This window comes from Protopterus annectens, chromosome 5.part0 (assembly GCF_019279795.1).
Source record: "Protopterus annectens isolate FY-2018-M chromosome 5.part0, PAN1.0, whole genome shotgun sequence".
Classification (NCBI taxonomy): Eukaryota; Metazoa; Chordata; order Ceratodontiformes; family Protopteridae; genus Protopterus; species Protopterus annectens.
In genome coordinates, this window is record NC_056735.1 from 357,312,097 (window position 1) to 357,339,202 (window position 27,106).

The window sequence follows — 27,106 nt, forward strand, 5'->3', positions numbered from 1 at the left end:
CCAGCAGGATAACCCAAGTGTAATGACTGCAACAGTGAAACACGATGAACATCAGGAAATTCAGAATCCTGGTCAGAAGTATCATAAGCAAACTCAGTCCTAGGTCTCTTAGAAGGGGAAAGTTGGCTTCCCCTGATTAAAGTAATAAGGTCTTCACCCATTCTTATCATTTGTTTTTAGGCATAGAAGCCTGGCCATGCGGTCTGGGCGTCAGTTTTCTAGGCATGGTTCAAGTTTTAGGCCTTGAAGAAGAAGATGGCGTCAGTTTAATACGCGAGTCAGTAGGCCTGAATACACCCTCAGAAGCCAGTGCCTGCACAGCGGCTCCAGACCTATCCAAGGTAGAAACATCACAGGTTCCACAGTTGAAACATCTCTCAGCATACCGGACTCCGAATGGGTCTCAGTAGAGGCCTGCAAATCTGAAGTAGTGGGTATCAGGGGCTGCGAAAGTGCCTCACTGAGTACTGGCTTAGGAGAAGCATAGACGGCAGCTTTGGACCTCGGCAGCCTGTCTCTGTCTTTGCGTTTTTTCGGAATGTCAGTAGTCGGATGGCTTACCCAAGACATGTTTGGATAATTGAACTGAGCACCAAAATATTTAGAAGCGTAAATATACAGACAATGGATAGTTTGTGGTTTAAACAAGGCACAAAACTGACAGCGAGGTACGTCGTGGTCAGGGCCTATGAAAGGAATACAGTACAAATGAAAATTTTTATGACGTATTTGCTTTCCACAAGTAATGCAATTATTTACTTTTACCGACATCGGTTTAGAGCAAGAAAAAGTTTCCCCAACGGGGTACTTAGCTTTTAGTTAAGACTTCAGTTCTGAAACTCGAAAACGAAAACTTCAGGAGTCGGCCGACCGGCACTTGCTAACTGCTTCTGCTTCAAGCACCGCACGGCAAGAATGACTGATGTAATGGCGTCGGCTGCATGTTTTATACCCCTGATGACCTGACATCACAGAAGGGACAGCAACCGACGCAGGACCCAAGATTTTGCTAATCAGGCCAACTGAGGGCTATGCAAGCAGATAACCCAAATGTGATGACTGCAACAGTGAAACACGAAGAAAGTACAGTTGTGTACACTGACCATAAATGTAGATGTTCGAGTGTATTCACTGTTGCAGTCATTACATTTGGGTAATCTGCTGGCAGGTTGCCCTCAGTCGGCATGAATTCCAACGTCTTGGGTCCTGCGTCGGTTGCTGTCTCCTTTTCCATGACGTCAGGTCGTCAGGGGTATAAAACAAGCAGCCGACGCCATTTTCTTTAGTTTTTCTTTCCCCAGAAGTCAGGTGACCCCAAAAAGGTAGCAAAAAAAAAATATATATTATATATATATATATATATATATATATATATATATATATATATACATATATATATACAAACTATATATATACATGCAACAATACAAACTTTGTCTTCATCTGCAAGCAAATACACCACACAGGTTGTAGAAGATAGAAAAGGAAAGATAAACTCCAGAATGAAAGGGAGATGGCGGGCGGGTAACCTGGACTGCAACAGTGAATACACTCGAACATCTACATTTATGGTAAGTATACACAACTGTACTATGGTTCTTCGTGTTTCACTGTTGCAGTAATTACATTTGGGTAGAATCCCAAAGCTATGGATGGGAGGCTGGAGCTAAACAGCATTAGGTGCGGCTATAAGGCCCTGCAGAACTGCAGTGGCAAAGCCTGCCCTGGACTTAGAGTAGAGAGGCAAATGATAATGCTTTGTAAAGGTATGAACAGAACTCCAAGTAGCAGCCTCTAGAATGTCTTTGGTTGGTACTCCTCTGAGAAAGGCTGCTGAAGTAGCTGCAGCCCTGGTGGAATGAGACCTAATGCCCTTGGGCACAGGTTTGCCATAGTGCAACTAGCAGAAACAAATGCAGTGGCTTATCCACTTTGAAATAGTCTGCTTTGAAATAGCCTTTCCTTCTGATCCTGCAGCATATGCCACTCGTAACTGCTCAGTTTTTCTTAGAGCTTTAGTCCTGCTCAAGTAGAATCTTAGTTGTCTGTGTACGTCCAAGGAATGCAGAATTCTCTCCACCTTGTTCTGATGATTTGGATAAAAGGTTGGCAGATGAATAGTTTGGTTAAGAGCCACACTGAAAACCACCTTAGGCATAAATGAAGGATTGGTCCTCAGAGACACCCTGTCTGGGTAAAAAATGATAAAAGGCTCCACAGCCATGAGGGCCTATAGCTCTGAAACTCTTCTTGCTGACGTAATTGTTAGGAGCAGAGCTGTTTTCCATAAGAACTTTATATCAGCAGTAGCAGCTGGTTCAAATGGAGGCAGGGTGAGCTTTTCCAACACATAATTAAGGTCCCATGCAGGTATTGTTGATCTTCTAGGAGGCCTTAAATTTTTGGCTCCTCTAAGATACTGCTTTAGTAAAGGATGAGAAGAGATTGGTGGCTCTGTATTGTAATGAGCCGAAATGGCAGAAGCGTGGATTTTAGTTGATGAGAAAGATAGGCCTTTGTCAAGCATCTCAGTCAAGTATTGTAAAATCTGAGGAATATTTGGTTCTGCTGTATCAGTTCCTTGTGCTCGATTCCAAGCGCAGAATCTCTTCCATTTATCAGCATAAGATTTTCTAGTACTAGGCCTTCTGGCTTCCAAAATGACATCCATCACAGCTTTACTGAGAGGTGTTGTTTGTATAACTACATGATCAGCCATGCTGCCAGGTTCAGTGTCTGTAGTTGACTGTGCATGATTTGATTGTTTTTCTGGGACAGTAGTTGAGGTCGTTGAGGTAAGGTCCAAGCTGGGTTTTGGGACAAGTTCCTTTGGATTGGGTACTAGTATTGGCAGGGCCAATCCAGGGCAATTAGTATAATCTTTGGTTTCTCTTGTCTGACTTTTAGTAGGACCCTGGGAAGAAGAGGCAGAGGAGGAAAGCCGTAAACTGATAGGTTTTTCCAAATAAAGGATAGGGCGTCCACATTCCATGCTTGTCTGTGTAAGTGGTAAGTCCTTGTGCAGAATCTTTTCAACTGATAATTTTGAAGAGAGGCAAATAGATCTATGTCCGGGCTCCCCCATTTGCATGTCAACATGCTGAAGATTTGTGGATCCAATTTCCATTCGTGTGGGTCCTAAGATTTCTGCTTAGTTCGTCTGCCAGAGTATTTTGCTTTGCTGGCAGGAATTGAGCTTGTAGATGTATTTGGTAAGTCAAGGCTGTGTTCCACACAGCCATGGCTAGTCTGCAAAGGAGGTAGGAATAGTTTACCCCCCTGCTTATGTACCACATGACTATGGTGTTGTCCGTCTTTATCAGTAGTTGTCCTGGATGAAGAAAGTCCTTGAAGGCTGTCAGAGCATTCTATACAGCTAGCATCTCTTTCTGGTTGATATGCAGGTGCATTTGATTTGGGCTCCATTCACCCTGAATGCATCTCCCTGCCAGATGCGCCCCCCAAGCATAATCTGATGCGTCTGTAGTCAGGGTTTGGGTGGCAGGGGGTGGAATGAATGAGTCCCTTGTTTTGGTGACAGGCCTCTGCCCACCATAGGAACTCTTGCTGCAGGCAATGAATGATAGGAATCATTGTTTCCAGGCTGTGACAATGTTAACTCCATAAGCTTTTTAGGTACCATTGAAGTTTCCTCATATGTAGTCTTGTACATGGAATTAGTAGAATGCAGGAAGCCATGAACCCCAAGGCCTGCAGAATTTGTCTTGCAGATAACTGGGTTTTTGTAGCCACTTGTTTTAAGTAAGACATCAATTGGATTTGCTTTTCTGGTGTGAGGTAAGTCATCTGGGCAGTTGTACTCAAGCTTGCACCCAGGAATGTAATTATTTGAGAGGGTACCAGTTGCGATTTCTTTTTGTTTATGGTGCACCCTAGGCAAGTTAGAAGCCTTTTTACAAACGCAAAATGCTGTAGAACAGCGTCCTTGTTTTCTGCCTGAATTAGACAATCGTCCAGATAAGGATAAATTTGAATGTTTGTCTGCAAAATGCAATTACTGGTGCCAGGCACTTTGCCAAGCCAAAGGGCAGTGCAGAGAACTGGTAATGCAAACAGCCTGCTTTGAAGCAGAGGTATCTTCTGCATGATTCCCCGATTCGGATATGCAAGTAAGCCTCTTAAGTCTAGAGTTACCAACCAGGCATCCTTGCCTAGCATAGGCAGTAACTGTTGCATAGTCAGCATCTTGAATTTTGGAATGTCCAGGAATGTGCTTAGAATGGATAAGTCCAGAATTGGACGCCATGATTTGTCTTTTCTGGGTACCAGGAAAAGTCTTGAATAAAACCCTTGTCCCTTTTCCGGTACTGGTTGAATAGCCCCCATGTTCATGAGGGACATAACTTTCTTCTGGGCCTCTGCCCACTGATTTGGAGGCAGATCTGGCCATCCATTTGGGATTGGCAACGTGTGGAAATGAAATCTGTATCCTTGGGATACTATATTTAAACCCACTTATCCTGGGTAATTAGATGCCAATTTTGTGCATGAAGTGCTAGTTTTCCCCCCAAAGGGGCTGCCGGAAGATTAGTGCTTGGAAATGGCAGAGGAAAGTCAATGAGACTGTTTACCATAGGGAGGTGCCTTGCTACTTCCAGATTTGGAGGTGGAGGCACCCCATTGTTTTGTTCTGTAAGTTCCTTGTGACTGAAACCTGGAGCCTCTGGAGTGTCTGGGTTTGACCTGAGCGGCTCTGGTGGGTACTGGAAAGGACAAATTCTTATTAGGCCAGTGCCTACTGAACCTGGGTGGCTGCACTTGTAGGAAATCTTTTACAGTTTGCATAGATTTAGCTTAGTCTTCCATCTTTTTCAAAACTTCTTCTGCCTTATTACCAAATAGACTGTCCTGTTGTAAAGGAGCATCCAACAATTTTGCTTTAACATGATCAGGCAGATTTTGCTCCTTGAGCCAAGCATGCCTTCTTATTACAAATCCAGTTACAGCGGCCCTGCAAGAGGCCTCCAAGGAATCAAAACCACATTGCAAAGTATGCTTTCCAACTTGTTCTGCTGAATGCAATAAATCCTTTAACTCTATTTTCCACACAGTCAGAAATCAACATAATTTTCTATTTAAGTAAGCCCATGACATGTTGCTGATATTTAAGCATATGAAATTGACAGTTTAAAGCCATGATTGCCAAGGTTGCAGACATGTAAACCTTCTTACCCCATCTATCCAGCACCCTGGAGTCTCTATCAGAAGGGGTAGGATTTTTAGCAGTAGAAGCCTTAATACCCTTAGGATCCTGAGAAATGGTTTCAGGGTCAGCAGTAGGGTTTTTTGAAAAGGAATTTGTGGGAGTCAGGAACCCTGTAATATCCTGTCTGGCTTATTAGTAGCTGGAGACAGGGAGTCAGGAGTCATGCTGGATTCTGAGAAAACATCATCAACAATGTCTAGAACAGGAGGTATGGCCAAATGCATATGTTGAGGAAGAAGGAAATCCATAAGCCTCTTTTTAGATTCTTAAAAATCCTGACTCTCCCAATGAAAATGTTCCCTTCAGGTATGCAAAGTTTCTCCAAAAGAAAAATCCACAGGAGAAGCAGAAGGGATGGATTCTTCTGCATCAGAGTCCTCATAAGGTGGAATAGATAATTCCTGATCAGAAGAGGAATCAGAAGAAATGGAAACCTGATCTGAAGATTCATAATCAGTGCCTTGCCTAGGCCTCTTAGCAGGAGGGGGTTGGGAACCCCTTGATCAAGGTAATTAAGTCCTCACTCATTTTGATCATTTGTTTTTTAGGCATAGGGGCCTGTGTACGTGGCCCAAGCATCTTTTTTTAGACATAGAAGTTAATTTTGGCCTAGGTTTTGAAGATGGCGTCAGTTTAATATACAAATCTTTAGGCCTGAAAACACCCTCAGAAGCCGGTGCATGCTCAGCGGCTCCGGACCCATCTAAGGTAGTGACATCCGTGGGTTCAATACTTAAAGTGTCTCGCTGCATACCGGACTCCGAATGGGTCTCAGTAGAGGCCTGCGAATCAAAAGTAGCGGGTATCAGGGGCTGCAAAATTTCCTCACTGAGTACCGGCGAACTGGCGACTGGCTTAGGAGAAGCTTTGTCGTTGGTTTTGGACCTCGATGGTCTGTCTCTGTCTTTTTCTCTGCGTTTTTTGTGTATTCCGGTAGTCGGACTGCTAACAGACGACATTTCTGGATAGTAAAATCTTGAGCCAAAATATTTAGATGCAAAAATGTACCGACGCTTAATAGTGCATTGGTTAAATTTAGCACAAAACCAACAGCAAGGCACGTTGTGGTCAAGGCCTAGGCAAGGAATACAGTACAAATGAAAATCCTTATGATGTATTTGCTTCCCACAAGTAATGCAATTATTAACTTTTACTGACATCGGTAAGGAGCAAGAAAAAGTTTCCCCAATGTGTTACTTAGCTTTAGGTTGAAGATTTCGGTTCTGAAACTCGAAAATGAAAATTTCAGGAATCGGCCGACCGGCACTTGTGAACTGCTTCTGCTTCGGGCACAGCGCGGCAAGAAAGACTGATGAAAATGGCGTTGGCTGCATGTTTTATACCCCTGACGACCTGATAGGTTCATAGGTTCATAGGTTTATACTAGGCTATCTGCCCTAAGGCATTTATAAGCCTAGCCCAAATTTTTGTGGCTTACGCCACCCCTTATATGAAAAAATACCGTGCCCATTAGTTTGTTGTGCCTCTGTCCAGAAGTGACACAGAGATGATTCCCGGGGTAAACCTACGATCTCCCATCCACAGGTCTAGATTTCTCTTGAACAGAGTCAGCGAGGTGCTCTGCCTCACATGGACCGGGATTTTATTCCACAGCATAGGGAGTCTCTGAGTGATAAATCTATCCCTCCAGCACGTCCTATTTATATCCGTGCTAAGGTTTAAGTCGCTTGCTCTAGTGGTTTTGGTGGATTTGGATATTTTGAGGTGAAGCATGTCCATTAATTCAGGTTGGACATGGCCTTATATGTCAGGCACAGGTCACCTCTGAGCAGGCGGTATGCGACTGAATAGAGCTGGAGTTTCTTCAATCTGGCAGCATATGACAGATTTTGGAGTCCCTTTATCCTTTTGGTGAGGAACTTTTGGGGTCTCTCCAATTGCTGCAGATGTCGGGTGAGATACATCCAGAATGGGGCATTGTACTCGATCATTGGTCTGATAAGTGAAGAGTACAGGGGAACAATGACCTCACTAGATCTGGATGTGAATCCTTCATGATCAGGTGGGCAATGTAGAAGGTCTTTCTAACCACTTTAGCAATGTGAGTGTCAAAAGAAAGGCCACTGTCAACCTGGGTCCCCAGGTCCCTGATAACCTCTTCTGTGCTTAGTGGATTGCCACCTATATGGTAGCTTGGGGTTACCTTGTTTTTCCCGAAGGGTATGACTATACATTTTTGGCATTTAACTTCAGGCCATGGCTCTGGCACCAGCTATCTGTTTCCGTGAGTCCCTTCTGAAGGATATCCGTGTCTGATGCACTTTCCTCTATGGCGCCCAGTTTGCAGTCGTCTGCAAACTTTGTCAGCCAAAGTCCTCCTATGTTGGCCTGTACTTCTGAGAAGTAGATGCCAAACAATAGGGGGCCAAGGACCGAGCCCTGTGGGACACCACTTGTGACCGGCTTGGAGTCTGACACAGCGCCAGCAACTCTAACCCTGTGGGTTCTGTCCTTAAGCCAGTTTGCAACCCATCTTGTGACATATGTCATGGAAGAAGGGACAGCAACTGACGCAGGACCCAAGACTTTGTTAATCAGGCCGACTGAGGGCAACCTGCCAGCAGATTACCCAAATGTACTGACTGCAACAGTGAAACACGAAGAACATCACATCATTATGGACCTCATAAATAAAGACATAGGTGACCTCCAAACCCTAGATCCTACCCAATTCGGGTTCGTGAAGGGCAGAACCTGGCTGTTGAATCTGGTGTATTGTTTTGAAAATGTGACAAAGGCCACTGACTAGGGCAAATCTGTGCACACACCATACCTCGACCTGTCAAAGGCTTTCAACACAATCCCACATTTAGGCATTACCAATAAATTTAGCAAACTGAATATAAACCCCTTCGTTGTAAGATGGGTTGCCAACTGGCTCACAAACCAGACACACACTATCAAAGTGGGTGACTCTACATCAACCAGCAGACCTGTTACCAGTGGGGTGCCACACGGGTCAGTGCTGGGCCCCCTAGTGTTTGGCACATACTTCTCAGAAGTTCAGGTCAAAACTAAGGAGTTGTGGCTGATCAAGTTTGCAGAAGACTGCAAACTAGGCATAATCAATGAATCCCCAAATAATGTCAGTATACTCCAGGAGGGTCTCACGCAGACCAATGACTTGTGTATTAGTCATGGTCTCAAACTGAATGCAAGAAAATGCATCATCATTCCCTTCAGCACAAACAATGTCCCCTCACACAATCAAATCAACAACCATACTTTAAGTACCCATGAAGTGGTAAGGGACCTGGGATCACAAGATGACTGTGACCTTAACTTCGACCACCATATGTCTAGTATAGTAATGAAAGCTTTCTATGTAGCACACTTGATTAGTAAAGGCATGGCCTCGAGAACAAAAGAAGTTATAACCCCCCTATACTCGGCACTTATCCAGCCCATAATTGAGTATAACGCCCCATTTGGCATGTACCATAATAAGCACTTGCAGCAATTAGAGAGACATTAGAGGTTTCTAACAAAGATCATCAAGGGACTCCAGCACGTGCCTTCCACAGACCGACTAAAGTCTCTGTCACTATACTCCATATTGTATAGACTTCTTAGGGGAGACTTATGCCTAGCCTCCAGAGCAATCCAAGACCCACACCTAATGAAATTGCTGCATATCCGTAAATCAAACAGGACTAGGGCTACCCTTTCCAAGGACTTAAATATAGCCTAAGACTTAAATAGGAATGCTAGAGGGACAGATTTACCTTCCAGCAACTGCCATGTCTTTGGAAAAGGCTAACAATTCATGTTCAAGAGGAATCTGGATGAGTGAGTGGGGCACTGTAAATAATTATAGGGCCCACAACTGTCCTGGACATGGCAGTCATCACTAAATGCAATCTTGGGTATTGACGATTATGTCTATGGTATTACATTGGGATGAAACGCTAGGCTTAAAATGACCTCAGGGTTAGCCTAGTCATCTTCTACGATCTTAACTGACCAGATGGGATGGCAGGAGAAGAAGCAACCTCAACAATACAGCCAAGTAATCAAACCATACCATCCGTGGGTAAATCCTGCAAATACCTACACCCAGCCTTGTTTTACTGCTAAATTATCAAGTTTCCATGAACTTCTCTTGTGCTCTGTAACCACATCCAGTTCCCATATTTTGCTGTACATTTCACCGAGGTATTCATATGTAGACTAGTGCACAGAGCTCTGTTCACCATTATGTGCTGCACTATATGGCAAGTTTAGTGATGTTTTCAATGCAATGTGTTAACGAATACTCCCATATTACTGTTCATGCATGAAAATCATGTGTAGGACCTATACACCCAGAAATTGAAAGCACACAAACAAGGTATGCAAATTGTACAAGTGACAACAAAAATCAAAACAAATGCCTAAAACTGGTTACATGATCAGATATATTAAAATAGCAAGAAGGTGATGCTACAGATAGAAAATAACAAGCAGATGAAGATGTGTAATTGAAAATATGATAAAGCAACAGCAGGAATGAGTTGCAGGTACAGATGGTAAAACAATGGAAGCATAAAAACTTTGAAGCACTAAGTACGCACCTGCTAACTTCTGTTAACGCAAACCTACGTACATGAAAAAGATAAATAAAGCAGTGTTACGCTCTACTTACAGTTATCATTGGGGTTAAAATTCTTGAGAATTGCTTTCAACTCTTGAAGCTTTTGATGACACCGAGCATGAACACTGTCAATTAACAACTTTTCAACAGACAAGTGATCAATCTGTGAAAAAACACATTTCATTCAATACAGGATTAACCAGTGTATCTAGTTAAAAAAACATTCAGGAATAACATTTAGGATGTGTTTATAGCTTCACTACATAATCATAAACCTTCCAAACTTCAGATATTCACAACTATGAAACAGTTTTTCTTTTCCCTTGGGAAAAGTGCACTAATGTAAATATACTCAGATTGCAGGATAAGACAAACACAAACTGCAGATTTAGCAATGTTCTACCACAGAGGTGTGTAGATTCCCTGTAACCTTAACCACATACGGTCAGAGATCAACAGAAATCAGATCCTCAGTGGGGTAGAAAAGACAAAGAATACTCACCACATCAGGTGTTCTTCAAGAGAGCCTTCAACACTAGATTAAACACTTGAGCATATCATTCTATGGCCTCTCATCTGACTCTTCTTAAAAATCTTAAACTGTCTTAGAAAAACAGGCACATACATGCTGTCCTTGTGCAGCAACTAAGGGGCATGTTTACAGAGTAGTGTGCTGCGGCCAGTATTAGCACTGCACTGAAATGCATATAAATCCTGAAGGAAACAGTGCATCTGTTCCCACTTAGGACATCAGGATAATGCAGAAAAGGGGACAGAACCCTGTGAAAAGCAATGACAGGGTATCAAAAATTTTAATTACTGCTGAATGATGAATACAGTATATAACCAAATAGAGGCAATCCTAAACTTGAGAGGAAAAGATGACGACAAAAGATAGTTTATAAAGAAAAATGCCAATGAAAAGTAATCAGTCCATAGGACACTATTCAGTATGTGTTGTTGCATGAAAGCAATAGGCTTTCATTAAGAAGTAAGGGCTGTGCAGCAAGTGTGTACTAATAACTACTCTAGATTCTCATAGCTATAATAAGGGAATCGGGGCACTTCTTTCTACGCAAGATACAGTGTCAAAGGCATTCATTTGACAGGCAAAGATTAGAATTTCAGCCTGTAGGATTATACTGTACTGAGGAAGTCAGGTGTAATTATGCTGAACATCAAAACACAAATTTATATACTTAAATAATATTAACCACACAACCCTCTCTCTACCATCAATCCATTTTCCCAGGTCAACATACCTAATATGTTTGAAATGCAATCAGTGCTTTCCAAGAAGCAGCTAAACATTTTAATGTTAGTATCCATATTCAGCCAATTATATAAAGTCTAAAGTTGTAAATGGTGCAATGATTTAAGAGTACAGTTGTATGAACAGCTCATCACAGCAAAGTATGTCTGAGCAGGAAACCATCACTGCAGGATAAGTCCATATCAAGGAGATCTGCTCAAGGCAGGTATCTACTTTTCTGCTCCAACTCGTTTTTTTTTTTTGTTTTTGTTTTTAACAGACATCCCTCACAAGAACAGATCTCTTCAACTGTCTTCATTTTTGATGTGCAGCATATAAACGGATGACATCTGCACAGTTTTCTTGCAGAAAAGTATTCAGAAGTGTGCCCTCGCTAGTGATATAGAGAAATGTCCCAGTCCTCGGTCTACAAAGACTCTTGCCCTAACATGCCTATCCAGTTTTCAGCACAATCAAGGAACTACTGATGAGCCCTTTAAAAAAGCAAGGACATAACGCCTTGATAATGGAGGTGTCTGATGATAGCCAGAAACCAAGTGCACAGTAGGTTATGTGGCTAACAACAGCCAAAAAAAAATGCAGCCAGGTGAATGGTGGGTGGAAGCTTCTGCTGCACAAGCAATCTCCTACAAAAACATCTACTCTTATGGTACGCTGTTCACACAACTGTAACATGTTCACAGCAATGCTCACTGCTGCACTACTCTTCCATATTCATGAAGAGTACTACAGCAAACAAAAGAACTCATTTAGTCCTTTTTGGAAGGCGGCTAGAGGATATCCTGCAGGATGGCTGTGCCAAAGCTTCCTCTGCTGTCATTGTGAATGTCCAGACTGTAATGCTTAAAGAACTGTGGAATGAGGTCCACATAACTATATCAATGCTTCCCTGGGTTGACTATTTAAAAAAACTGCAGCTGTTACGACTTATGCTCTTGTAGTGTGCAATCTAGCTGGCATTCCTACTGTTTCACTGCAGGGCTCATAACATAATGCACCTGGCCCATCACTTGGAAATGTTTTGCTTGCAACTGGTACACCAACTTTGCCCAGCATAACAGATGAAGAATTGTTCCAACTGTCTAACATATTTGGTTCTGTCACTGTAATAAAAGCACTGATGGTGGAAATCTATTAGATGCAGGGTTCTCAATCTCTCTTATTCTGAGGGTTAAGGAAGAAAGTGGTCAGTTGGGCAGCCTAGATAGGTGCCAGTTCAGGTAAAAGACGGACTGGTCCTACAGCTGATGCTATCCTGATGAAAGAACACTGAACATGAGGGTTTGCAGCTCCAATCTCCTTGATGAAGTCAGTACCACCATGAAAAATGTTTTTTCAAATTATATAAACTTTAAAGGTATAGAAATACTGGGCTCAAAGAGAGCCAACGCTGGTCTCTGCTACCACAAAATTCATGTCCCAGGAAGGCAGTACTAGCTTCCAAAGTGGATTCAAATGAAGTCCTCATTTAGTAAATGCTTCACCATAAAACAATGGGCCAACAGGGGTAGTTCTACAGGGGATGGAAGCCTCAAGGATAGAAAGATGCACCTTGTTAAGAAAGAACCAGTTAGGTTTTAAAGGGTTTCAAGCTTACACAACTATTTTACACCACTAATGTCAGGGTAAGGTGGACATCCATCAGCTGGTGAATGGCGAAATTCTCTGGTATTCAGGCTGACTGTGAGCTCCTGCGGGCTGGAACTCCCAAGAATATGTACTATAACAATGGCTATGATGAATACCTCCATTGTAGAGAACCTCTTACACTAGGGTTTCCTGGCATCCTGCAAGACCTTAACCTACTCCAAAAGTCTGCCCTGAAAGGACATTAAACTGAAAGATCCATGTGGCAGGACTTAAAGGAGCTCCAAGAAAAACTCAGGTGTACCACTGTCTCGCTTTACTTTGTTGGCTGTGGGCTGTAGTGAGGAAGAAAAATGAGCACTTTCAGCCATATGGATAAGAATGTAAAACCCACACTTGTCATGGCTATTGTGAATCAATGAGCAGAATTTTGGCTCTGTCTGCTCTTCATTTCAGCAGCATGCAAGGTGATGAGTTAAAAAAGGGAAGACATACAACCAAGATTCCTGTTATGGCATGCTGAAGATGTCTACTGCTTACGCCTTTGGGTTCAGGAATCTGCAGCCAAAGGCCTACAACTGTTAGCTCTCATCTGAGTTGAACAGGTTTAAGAACCCTGCCTCTCAGAAACAATTCTGCATCAAGCCTTCACTCACAGCAATTAGAGACACAAACACAGGTTGCCTGCAAAATACATTTTCATCTGAGGGAATGCAGGAATCCTGTACAAGTCCAGCTGTGATGTCAATTCTCTGACCATTACCATCTACCTGAATTTTTGATAAAAATGAGTGCCCCTTGGTTTGCTTACACACCACATCACTAAGGCAGTTGTCCATGATCACCACTCACTGATCCTAGCTTCATCTCCATTTTTACAGCTTCTAATATTAGCAGTAAGGACATTATTTTTCTGAAATTTGTTTCGACTCAGCATGAGGTGTGCAAAATACAACCTTATGATGTTGGAGACATTCATGGTCATTCTTTTACTTTGATGTTGAATTATATAGTCATCTGGGTTGAACTTCCCTTATTTGTCTGCCAAGAAAAATCCTTTCATGCAGCTTGAACCAGGGGTACCTACTGAATGAGTGGATGGCACTGCTGCTGTCAGACTCCTGGGGTACTCCTGAATTTCTTTCACATGGAGTTTGCCCACAGGAACCATGTGAACTGAAAATAACATACTGCCTTGTTCCCCTAAAAAATTCCCTAGCTGTGATCCTCTCCCCTCTGGGCCAGAGCTGAGAAAAGGCTCTTCAGAAAATATGTTTACTTAGCAATGCTCTTTAAAAGACTTTGGAAGTTTCCAGTTTTAAACTGAATTATCAAGATTGCAGAAGAATCCCAGAATGGCAAAACTACTCAAGGTTATGGTCAGACATGTGTCAAATTCCTCCACAAAGGGGATCTGAACAAGGCAATCAACCAAGTAATGACAGAAGCAGAACTAACTTCCATAATGGCTCATAAATCATATCGACTACCCATTCATTCAATTTCTCTTTTTAACAGATAGGTAGAAAAGCACTAGTGTCTACTTTATAGATCATTACAATGCATTTTTACCTTAGTTTTCATTGATGCATGATCTAATATAGTTGTAGGATGGGTCTCTAAAAGTTTTCAATGAAATACATATGCACATGTGAAATATAATTTATATCCGATATAGGTTCATAGGTTGGTACTAGGCTATCGGCCCTAGGGCCTATAGAAGCCTAGCCATAACAATTCCCTGGCTATTTCTTCCCACACTATTTACTTCCCTGGACCCCTGTAACCCACTTGTCAAGGTCTTGGGGAATAATATTTAATATGAGCTCCTGATACTAAAGTCACATCTTCCATACCAAATACTCTCACATACTTCAGAAATCTACCCTCTCGTTATATTGTTCCTTCTACATTCTCTAATACATCCTCACTATTGCACATCAGGTTCAAGTTTCCACACATAAATAACATTCCCTGTTGAAAGCTTATTATTTTCCTAAGCTCCATAATAGCAGCTACATGTACAACATAAATGCATGTCACCACAATCCCTTCTCCGCCAAGAAACCCTTACTACCACAAATCTACCATTATTGCATTTTCCCCCTTCTATAACTACTGAAGCCCATCTTGCAAATCAGTATTACTACTCCTCTTTGCCACCGTCCCAGATACTCTACTGAATATCCACCATGAAAACCTTTATTTGTCAAACATCACAGCTCAGTTATACCCAAATGTGCCTCCTGTAACTTTGCTATTAGAACCCTACATTTCTTAAAATAATTTTAATACTCTTTACACCTGTAAGGATATTATAGTCCATACTAATATTGAAAATGCAACATTCTGACAAAAAGCGTCTACTTCCACATATTATACATGATAGCTTTTTTGAGTATACATTTCCAATTTACAACTTCAAATGCACACTAATATTTTGCAGGCTGATCATGTGTTCTACTTCACAGCTCTACTTAATCCCAATGTCACGTTTTTCCAAACTTCTTGCTTCTATAAAACACAAAAAACTAAATACATTTTAACCCCAACTCTTTTTAACTTAAAGCACACAAATTGTTTGTTTGTTTGCGTCTTTCGGCTTTTCCCGGTTAGGGGTCGTCACAGCAGAACTCTGGTCCGCTAATGATTGGCAGTAGATTTTTTACGTACTGGCTTGCCGGGCCTAACGCACAACCTTAAACGAAGGAATGCCCATTCACGCATGTTGCTACACAGAAGACGCTCTGAGAATCGAACGGGCAACGTCTAACTGTGAGGTGACAACGCTACTGCAGCACCACCACCTCAGTCAACTTAAAGCACACAAATACTATACAGAATTTTGAAAAAAGGAATCAACACATCCATATAGGGGCAGTTGCCCTTACTGGCTGTACCCACAGGCATTACCAACCACGGTGATGGCACATGTAAGAGCCTGTGTTCCCACTTAAACATATAGCTATCTGTCCTTATCTCTACTCCCCTTCCAAATGTGAAAAACAATTTCTACACCTTCATCAAACTTTAACCTTTAGCTTTGAGAAAAGTGCACTTGCTTCTATTAAATATATATAGACTAGATTCAGCACGGTTATATTTAATGTATTAAGTTACAAAGGTTGCCGAAGAGGCAAATACTTGCATAACTATTCACTTCTCACAGCTTCAAGCTTCATTTATTTTCACTGAACTGCTCACCAGTACCCCTGTAAAATCAATCGTGCTGTATGTTGTACATGTCACTCAACACTGTTAAGACCTTTACCAATTAACTGCTTGTAAATGCAAATTTGTTTTCAGCTGAAAGTATTTAATAAAAAAGACCGTAATTTTGCAAATTCAAGAAAGAACTGGTGCAGATTTCACTCAGAATACAATAATCAGACCCTCCTCATAATTAACTGTTTGCACCTGTTTTGCTCCTTGCCTCAGCTAAAAGCAGGTGCTAATGGAAAAAAAAACAGGCAATTACTTTGCGGATGCAAGAAAGAACTACCATTTTATATGCCTTCTACTGTATGCTCATTAAAAAATCCCTTGCCTGTAGCTTAAATTAAGGGCATTAGCGTAGAAATCCTCCTCAAGGAAAAAACAAGAGAATTAGTCTTTACTCTACATATAATTACACTTCTACATCCCCTAGCAACGCAATATCACATTATATTAATCTGCTTATCTTGTTACAGTGTAAAAAAATAGATGCATTACAATTAAGAAAAATGCTTGAATATTATTTTTAAATACAGCAATCACTGATAACCTCCCTAACCTTACATTAAAAGTACCTATAACTACATGCCATACAGAAAAGCTACACAATATAACATGGAATTTATATAATGACAGTAATTATATAAATATTAAGAACAAAAACTTCTTTTTCATCCACTTCTTGCAGACGTGCAGTTCCTCTGAAACAATGTAAAAGGTTTCACTGGCAAAGTCTTGTTGTGGACTTTGTTATTGTGAGGTGAATGAGAAGCAGAGTCCCCTTCAGCCTGCTCGCTAAACTTTCTTATTTCTTCTGTTGATCCTCCATTCAGAAGACAGTTGTTTATAACAACTTGAAACTCACACCTTTATTTTGACATCCAACAAATTGCTGGGATAATCTTTTTTCTGTGCTGCCTGTTGTATACTGAACAACCATTTTCCACAAAAACACTGGTGGCCTGAAATAAGGCTTTTCTCTTCTAACACAATTTTGTCAAGAGCAGCTCTTCCTGTTAGCACGATTGCATCTTTACTAATATAGGTCATGGCTTGCTTTCTCATGGCCAGATTTGGAAATATATATATACAACGGACCCACTGAATTACCATATCTTTTTGTGGAACAGTCCAGTTGCTTTTGCTTATTTGTACTTTCACAAAATTAATTAAGTCTTTTCCTTCCAGTTTGTTTGGTATATCAGAAAATTTCAGTATTTATGTGTGTGCTCATGTTCAATCTTTCATTCATTTCATCCTTGGATTTCTACAGTTTTATCAGCTCATCTGAATAGCTACTTAAGCTGCTTCTTTTCTTCCAGACTTTTGTCATTTGACCTTACATATTCTTCCAGTGTCTCGCATAGTTTAAACACCACCAAGTGCATTTGATTTATTTTCCTATCCACATTACTGAAAGCCATCTCCTGTATTAAAGCTGAAACTTTAACTGCTTTTTGCTTAAGAGCTGTAAGTTTTTTTCCAAACCAGAGCTTTTTCTTCTCTTACTTTCTCCAAATTTCTTCTTTGCCAGCATTCAGGCAGTATAATTACTACGCAGCAAGTGAATTTTACCCAAACTAACAATTTTTTAAAAACTTTCTTGGCTTTCACACTTGGAGTGCTCTAACCAACTTGCTGTCCATTGTACAGCCACCATAGAAGACTCCACATACTAGTCGGTCTTGCACACTTCAACAAAGCTGAACTGTCTACTCCAGGCATACAGTTCGAAAAGCTTTTGTAGTAAGGGTCAAAACAACAGCAGACATCAATGAAAGCTGAAACCAGCAACATGAAAAACAAACACTCTTATTTATAAATTTTCTACAGCCCGAGATGCCATCTGTTCCAAAGTAGTTTGATCAGCAATGAATAACTAGACATCATGATGGAGAAACACAAGTAGGGACAGGAAAGAGTCACACTGCCTGAGAAAGCTTAGATGTTGAGCAGTCCAAATGCCTGAAGCACATTTCTCTAGTGGTTACAGAAGACACATGACATATCAGGTCACGAATATTCAGTTAGCCCAATTTTACTTGTGTTGATAATGAATGCAGTAGTTAAAGTTAAGGCACTGACATAAAAAAAGATGGAATTGAAGTAACAGGTAGTAACTACAGCTTTTACCTGATGTTATCAGTGTTGCAGTGTTGTCAAAGATGAAGATCTGTGCCTTACATATATATACATAGCACTAAAAGAAATGTCAATAGGGTTAGGCCTAGTGCTTAATTAAGAAAACATGCAAATGATCTGTAGTGAGAAATCCTGGATTTTTCTTCTAAAATTATTCGGTTATCATGAGGTAAAACTCAAAATCTAGAAGTGTTGAAGAAAAGAATGAAAAAAAAATAATGGTTTATACTAGAAGCATAGTGGTTATCTGGGAAAGGCATGTAATGTTATGTCTTAACTCAATGCCTACTAGCAGTCAGTTCATGAAGTATTATACCCCTGGCTGCTGATGGACTGACCCATCTAAAGCTCAAAGTAAAAAGAAAACTTAAATATGAGAAAATGTTTTCCACTGAGCGCAAAAAAAATTGCCTTCCTTACCCAGTTAAATGTCATGTATACTACAAATTCAGTACAGAAATTAAGTTACATTAAGTGGAACAAAGGAGCTATGGATGATCTGCTTTTCAAGCACCATAGGCTTGAATGAAGCAAGGTAGTCCACACAACTAGAGCTACAGACATGAATCAGAGTAGAGCCTGATCAACACTCTAAGCATTGAAGAGTTTAAAAAAATGATTTCTGTGATTAAATCAGTATTATTAGGGTTAAAGTCTTCAAAAGAGTTATTTAAAAATGATAAGACACTCCTATGAAAACAGAGATGATTAGTTTTTGTTTTTTAATAACATGGGGATTCACCTATTAAGAGAGGGATTTTATATAACAAAGATGAGAAAGGTTTAAATATGGTGCAAATAGATTGTATCTTTGCACCTTAAATCTTGCAATGGGTAAGGACACGTTATAATGTCACTGTGAGAGCAGCATTATGGGGAGTTACTAGTTAGAAAAAGAGAAACCAAGATTTGCGAACTGTTCAGATAAAAAATGAAATAATGAAGAGACTGAAATAAAAATTTAATGTCAAGATGTTATACAATTTCAGGAAAGGGTAAACTGGGAGTACGAGTCAGAAATGCAGTTAAATAAGAATTAGCTACATGGGTTTTCCCGGAGACCTTCACACAAAAATGTTCCAGGAGAAGCCGAAATGAAGTTTAAGGCTAAAGAAGGAGTATGAAAAATAATCTGGTTCCACACAGCAGTGAAAATCAATATGTCCTTTATTGTAGTAAGGTAAGCACTTTCTTGGAATAACATCCGCTTCATCAGACCAACAAAGATAGAAAAGCAGTTACATTTTTAAACACTAAAACATCCAATCAAAAATCAGATAAAATGTGCATCACAGCTAAAAGCCATGCGATAAAATACATCTGTAGAATATATAGATCTTTAAAAAATTGAATAAAAACAGACTAGATGAACAATATGTACTTAAAAATGGTAACAAATACAATAGTAAAAAATAATAAAAGATGGACTATTGAAATATGTATGATAAAATACTGAAAGAGAGATCAGTGCTTTAATGGCCGTCCTTTAAGGAAGGGTTTCAGGGAAACTCTGTTGTTTAAACCAGGAGGTTTATCAGCTTGAAAGCGCAAAATCCATTTATGTTCACTAGATTCTGTTCCATTATTTATGTCATCTCCTCTCTTGGTACTATGCAGAATCTCTAGTACCATAAAGCTAAATTTATGTTCTTTACCCTCTTTAGCTACATGTACTGATAAGTGCGCTGGTTTCTTTAACATTCCTAATATCCCTATGGTGTTCAAGTATTCTATCCTTAAACACTCTGTTCGTTTTCCCTATGTAAAATGAGAAGCAGGTAGTACAATAGCAAAAATAGACATTTTTTTGTTCGACAATCTGCATAAAAAGCAGTATCTATCTTAAAACCCAGTGGGATGTGTGAAATGATTACCAATACGTATAGAAAACAATGTGTTTATTTTTAATGATGTTTATTATGCACAAAAAGTTGGCGTAGCTATGGCCACAGCTTGTGCCAACCTATCCCCTAGCTAACTGGGAAGCTAAACATGTACTTTCGAATAATGAATACCAGGTTAACATCAAATGGTATAAACGTTTTGTGGACTATATTTTTTTGTTGTGGCATGGCTCAAAGCAGCGGCTACAAGAGTTTCTTTTATACTTAAATCAGTTACATACTTTTTTGAGTTTTACCTACGAATATTCTGATAAAGAAGTAGAGTTTTTGGATGTTAAAGTTACTAAAAATAATTTATCCACTGTGCCTACTACTTTGTATAAGAAAACTGTTACAAAGAATAATGTTCTACACTATGGCAGTATGCATCCGAATTATACGAAATTTAATGTGTTGAAAGGACAGATATTTCGAACTATGAGACTTTTTAATGATGATGATAGTCTCGGTGTTGCATCACACTTAAACAAGAATTTTTAGAAAGAGGCTATAGTAGTAAACTTATTGATTCTCAAATAGCAGAAGGATGGCGGCGTAGGTCAGGTAAGTGCCAGCCATACTTTCCCCCCTCCTCACTAGTATTAACAACAGGGATAATACTGACAATACTTTCTCAAGTGACGCTTCCACTGATAACTCTAAGAATAAACTAAGGATGCCATTGGCCTTTGCCAGTAATGTGCATGTAGCATGTGATATTATTAAAAAGAACTGGGATATTCTGTCTACTGTACATGAATTGAATGGGGTCATTGGCACAGAGCCAGATTTTGCTTTTGGAAATAATAGATCACTTAAGAGTCAACTCTGTTATCGATCCTTCAGTACTAAATCAACTACAATATCTGATAGACTTGGTACATATATGTGTAGGAATTGTATGGCCTGTACACATATATATATTGGTAATCATTTCACACATCCCACTTTGGGTTTTAAGATAGATACTGCTTTTTATGCAGATTGTCGAACAAAAAATGTCTGTTTTTGCTATTGTACTACCTGCTTCTCATTTTACATAGGGAAAACGAACAGGGTGTTTGAACACCTTAGGGATATCAGGAATTTTAAAGAAACCAGCGCACTATCAGTACATGTAGCAAAAGAGGGTAAAGAACTTAAATTTAGCTTTATGGCACTAGAGATTCTGCATAGTACCAAGAGAGGAGGTGACAAATAATAGAACAGAATCTAGTGAACAGAAATGGATTTTGCGCTTTCAAGCTGATAAACCTCCTGGTTTAAATAACAGTTTCCCTGAAACCCTTCCTTAAAGCATGGCCATGAAAGCACTGATCTCTCTTTTAATATTTTATCGTATATATTTCAATAGTCCATCTTTTATTATTTATTATTGCATTCATTACCATTTTTAAGTACATACTGTTCATCTAGTCTGTTTTTATTCAATTTTTTTAAAGATCTATATATTCTACAGATGTATTTTATCACATGGCTTTTAGCTATGATGCACATTTTATCTGATTTTTGATTGGATGTTTTAGTGTTTAAAAATGTAACTGCTTTTCTATCTTTGCTGGTCTGATGAAGCGGATGTTATTCAGAGAAAGCGCTTACCTTACTACAATAAAGGACATATTAATTTTTACTGCTGTGTGGAACCAGATTATTTTTCTTTTTCTTGTATTCTCTGGGTTTTGTATCCGATTCCTTATTTGGTTCAAGGACTGTTTTCATTTGGTAAAGAAGGATTATGTTTGTTTAAAGGTTGTCAAAGTGAAAAAACAGTTGAACATGTTTTTAAGGTGTAATCACATAAAATGCAGAAGACAGGTTGTAAATATTTAATGTTAACTTTGGAAAATACATAGTATGGACACTGTCAAAACACGTTACCTGATATGACTAAGAAATTAGACAAAACAGGCTGATGCTTATGGCAAATATGACAGGCATTATACAATAAGGCATGGGACAATAAAGAAAAAAATGGACAAATGTTGAAATGGTTGTATATTATCAAAAATGGATTAAAGGTTAGAGAAACAGGCCTTTGACTGCACATGGATTGATGTACCTCACTGAGGCCTACTGCACATCCTCCCTTTAGATGCTGCTGGTATAAACACATGAATTTAGGAATTAAATTAAGAAAACCCACTCTCTCAGCATGAATGACAGTTTCATCATTCCACTGCATCCGACCCTTACCCAGGAAAACAAACAGGCTGACGTGTCTTGCTTTGGGGGGAATGAAAATTGTTACTGAGTGGCCTGAGGGAGGGCTTGTGGTTACCAGAGACAGAGGCAGTAAAATGGAGCTAAACAGAAAAAAAATCAACAAATGCAACTACAGTCCATACATTTGTCTGGTCCATTCGGGAGTCCTCTGCATCTTCAGCTTTTCCTTATAAATTTATTTGAAGAGTCTCTCACTGCAACACGTACCTATCTCATTTCTCACAATCTCTGTTTTCTTGAAGCAGTACTGGCTGCTCTTTTTCCAGAAACTTAGAAATATTTGTCTTGTACAAATGTCCATGAGATCTCCTATATAGCTTTCCATCTTTCACATGAAAGACACACGATACTGGTTCAGCTGCTTTACCGCCTATTTCAGATTCAGGCTATGACCTTTCTTGTAACAAAATCCAAACAAGTGTCCTGGAAAGATGGAAAACAGCAGTTCATAGCTTTGATGTCAATATATTAATGATAAAAACACAAATGTGGCATTGAAGCTGTGGACTGCTGATTTCTATCTTTCCAGGGCATTTGTTTGGATTTTGTTACTGGTGACTTTTTGGTGCCTTGCATTCAGTCTTTTTTTTTTTTTAGTTTCTTATAATTTGTGTATTCTTATTCTCTCTCCAATCTTTAAATAGGATGGTCTCTTACAGTTTCCACCGTAGCAATATTTCAGCACCTGATTATTTTAACTGTGCATTTCCTTTACTTTGCATTTATTTTCAGGCATAAGCAACACAGCTAAATTTATTCCCTAACCTTTTATCCATTAAGTGAAGTGGTGACATACACAATATCTGCAACTATTTCCATATTTCAAAACTAGAAGACAGCTATTCTTTCTCAGGAGAGTCTTCTTGCCATTTGTCAGTAAGACTGCAGAGAACTGGCCATCATGTCTGAATTGTCACTTAGAAGCATAGTTAAGTTTCACTGGAAATGTAATACCTGCACAAGTGCTACATTGCTTCATGTGTAGTCTAAACTACTGCAACTATTTGCTACATTTGTAGCAAGCAGTGTGCTATAGTTAAAAGCAATTGTTTTATACATATAGTTACACATGCGGAGCAGGAGGAGGTCGGGGCAGGGCACAGAAATGGGACCTGAATGGCTTGGGCAGGAAGGCAGAAGGTATGTCATGCATCTGGCCACATGGTTGGTGTGCCAGTAGAAGAAAATTTTGTTTTAATGGAAGAGCTGGTTCTGTAGAGTCTGGCTTAATACATTGAAGTTAATTTGTTTTTTGTTCAGTCATTCCAATGTCAGAAATGACCTATGTACTCCCAACTTTATATTTACTGTTATTTAAACTGAAATCATGCAAGTTGCAATTCATTTAACAAGTGTATCATATCAGTCACTTGTTATGGTGGTCTTGTTTTTTAACCAGATTATGTTCACAACACCTTCAATTCACTCCACAATAGCTCTTTGGAATTCCTCTGGTGTGGATGAAATATTCAGAATTCTAAGGAACATGTGCTTTCTTAACAATGCATTTAATGTTCACAACCATAAGCTTATTCGCGTCTGGCTTCATCTGCCAGAAACTCTGGTTTGTTTCTAGTACTGAAAATAAACTTCACATCTGGCATTTTTGAGACTATTCCCTCAAATGATAGGAGTGGGTGATGCTCTCTTTAAACCCTTTGTTTAGATCCTACAAATCAATGCACATAAGAAGCTTGTTTTTCTTTACTACATTAACAATATTATTAATGTATTCTATATGCTAGAGTGTAAGATACACCTTTAAGAAGCATTCAAATCAGTAGGCACATGTATATAAGTACTGAGCACGTGCAAGCAAGAGTGCCATTTTGAGCACGCAAGTATGTAGTCCATCAGTTAGCTAGTTTAATTTTAATGTTCCTACCATCCATCCTGATGTATCTGTATATAATAAAGTACTTACGAACACCCAAGCCTCAACATCTTCTTAATGCACATAAGAATGACTTGGTGCCAGAATGGGATCCAGAGTTACAGCCATGAGGCAACTGGTTAAAGTTGGAGATATATACAAGAGTGGATCATCCCTACTGCTCAAATAACTTGCAAAACAGGTCAGAAACAAATTCCAGGTACTAAAACTTGCTTAAATGATTGATTTTGTTATAAATATAAAACGAAGCACTCGGAATGCTGAAAACAAATTTCTTATTAACCGAAATGTCCAAAACTGTTGACATATTGATAAAAATATTCAAAATAATTAAAAAATGTTTGAAACAATATCCAAATCACATAAAATGTACAAAAAAGGAAAACTACTGCATTTTTTGCTATGTACTACTTTTTCGTATTAACTAGTTATTCAAAATACCCAAAGTGTGCAAAGTGTTTGCAAGTGTGTGCAGTATTACAGTGCAGTCATTTCGCAAAGTACAGTTATTTCAAAGACTATTTTGCAAAGTACAGTACTTTGAAGAGTTTATTGTACATTTGATTATTACTACAAGTACCAGGCTTGTGTGAATGTTCGCATACAATTACAACGGCCATTTTGCATTATGTTTTATTACAATCTGTGGGCATGGCAGAAGGCATTCGCAGACCCACACCTCTTGTGCTTGACAATATGACAGAAAACTGGAAAAGTGTTTGAGCAGGAATATGACATTTTCATACAGGCTGCTTTTTCTGACAAAGACACACGTACAAAAGCATTCATTCTGCTTAATTTAGCTGGTTCAGAGGCCACTGGAAGAGGGCATTCATTTGTGTATGCACCTGCTGTGTTTGCAGGAGGGGGGGAAGACCACCATATTGTGGTACCAGCTGAAATGCGGGAAGACCCTGAGTGCTTAAAATGTAAATTTAGAGAAATCTGTGATCCCCAGACAAATATTAGAATGGAAATGCACTTAATTTACACAAGGGGTCAAAAGCCTGCTGAAACATTTGTAGTATACATAACTGGCTTGAGAAATAAAGCTAAAGCATGCAGATCTGGTGATATGAGAGATTAGTTAATAAAGGACAGATGTGTGTGATATTAAATATGACACAGTGAAAAAGATTTTGCCTCAAGACAGTGATGTGACTTAAATAAGGCTGTTGAGACTTGTCAGATATACGAGCTTACGGAAAGGCACTCAAATATGCTTACAAATGAGAAAGCAAGCCTTCCAGTACCTTCTGCAGCTCATGTAGATAGTATTCACGAGGTTAAATGATAAAGGCCCAAGGGTATGGCAATTTCAGTAAAACCCAGAGCTACTTCAGTAAGGTCTAAGGTGAACGCAACAAAGCACAGGGGTGTTTCGGCAAAACCCATAGCAGACCTCATATTCAACTGTCGTAATTGTGGTGGTAATCATGAACCCAAATGAGAAAAGTGCTTAGCTTTTAGTCAGTAGTATCATTCTTGCAATAAGTGGAATCATTTTAAAAGTTTTTGTAAAATCCAATAAGGCACATTCTTTTATGAAAAGAGGGCATTCCAAGAGGCAAGTTGATCTGCTGCAACCCTACTTTTTATGTCTGTGCTTGGTGAAACAGTTAATGCAGTAGATTTGTGGGCAAAGAACAAAATCTTTTGTACTTTTTAAATTAATGGAAGTCCCATAGAGCTCAAAGTAGATACTGGCTCAAACTGCAATGTTAGGTCAGTAGAAACATTTGCAGAAATAAAAGCAACAGAACAACTTGATTTCCCAAAGTCTGTGAAGCCTGTTGCTTAAGGTGGTAAAAAGATTCAAACCAAAGGGCTCAGTACTGTTTTCATGTTACACTGCTAGGAACAGCTATGACTTGCAATTTTACATAGTCAAGAGACACGTGCAGTCATTATTAGGCCTCAGAGACAGTTTGAAAATGGGACTGCTTTCATTTAACAAAAGTCCACCATGTAAGCCTGAATGACAACAGCTCAAATTTTGTTCAAACTATTTTTTCTGAGTATGATGATATTTCTGCAGACAAACTAGGCAAACTACCAATTGTGTACTCTACGAAATTAGACCCAGAGGTCAGCCCAGTTATCAGACCAGCAAAGAAAGTTCCAGTACCTATGCAGAACTGAGTCAAAGCTGAGCTACCAGAATACGGCAGCTAGGAGTAATTTGTCCAGTAGAAGAACCTACTGAGTGAGTATCCTCTATGGTAGTAGTTCATAAGAGAAGTGCAGATGATATAAAAATATGTACTGATCCAAGAGACTTGAATAAAGCATTAAAAAGGCCTCATCATCCAATGCACACAGTCGAAAAGGTTGCTGCCCCTCATGCCAAACACCACTGCTTTTTCTGTCTTAGATGCAGAGTGTGTATTTTAGCAAATTTTGCTTGACCGAAGATCTTCATTCTGTAACCACATTCGATACACCATTTGGAAGATACAGATTTCTGAGAATGCCATTTGGAATAAACTCTGCCAGTGAAGTCTTTTAGTGTGCAATGGAGCAAATTTTTTCAGGCTAACCATGTGCTATTATAGTAGATGATATTTTAGTAGGAGGCAATGGTAAAGTTAAACATGACAGAAACCTCAAGAAAGTTCTGCAAAAGAGCACATGAAGTAAAATTTAAGCTAAATCATCAGAAGCGCTAATTCAGGCTATAAAAAGTTACTTATGTTGGTCACTTGTTTACCAGTTCAGATTTATGACCAGATCCTGCCAAGCAAACAGCAACTCTAGAGATGCCAGCTCCAGACAATGTTCAAGCTCTAAAACACTTTCTTGGCATGGTCAACTATCTAGGCAAGTTCATGCCTGATTTAACCCAACTTTCAACACCACTCAGAGCTGACACGCAAAGATGTAATTCGGTCAAGGTCAGAACAGCACCAGAGAGTATTCGATGCCTTGAAACAGAAAATTGCCAGCCCAACAACCTCCAGCTACTATGATGTTTGCAAATCAGTTACTCTTTCCTGTGATGCTTCTAAATTTGGTCTAAGTGCAGTAATTCTTCCAAGACGGTAGACCAGTACCTATACATCGAAAA

General features: G+C 39.5%; 1 protein-coding gene across 1 annotated transcript in view; it reads right to left on the reverse strand.

Annotated features, from left to right (window-relative positions):
- Positions 1–27,106, reverse strand: part of MED14 (mediator complex subunit 14) — a 1,872,212-nt gene that overhangs the window by 1,044,846 nt on the left and 800,260 nt on the right. Inside the window, exon 8 of the mRNA XM_044071834.1 lies at positions 9,873–9,984. Within this exon, the coding sequence (XP_043927769.1) occupies positions 9,873–9,984 (112 nt within the window). The remainder of the gene's footprint in view (positions 1–9,872; positions 9,985–27,106) is intronic.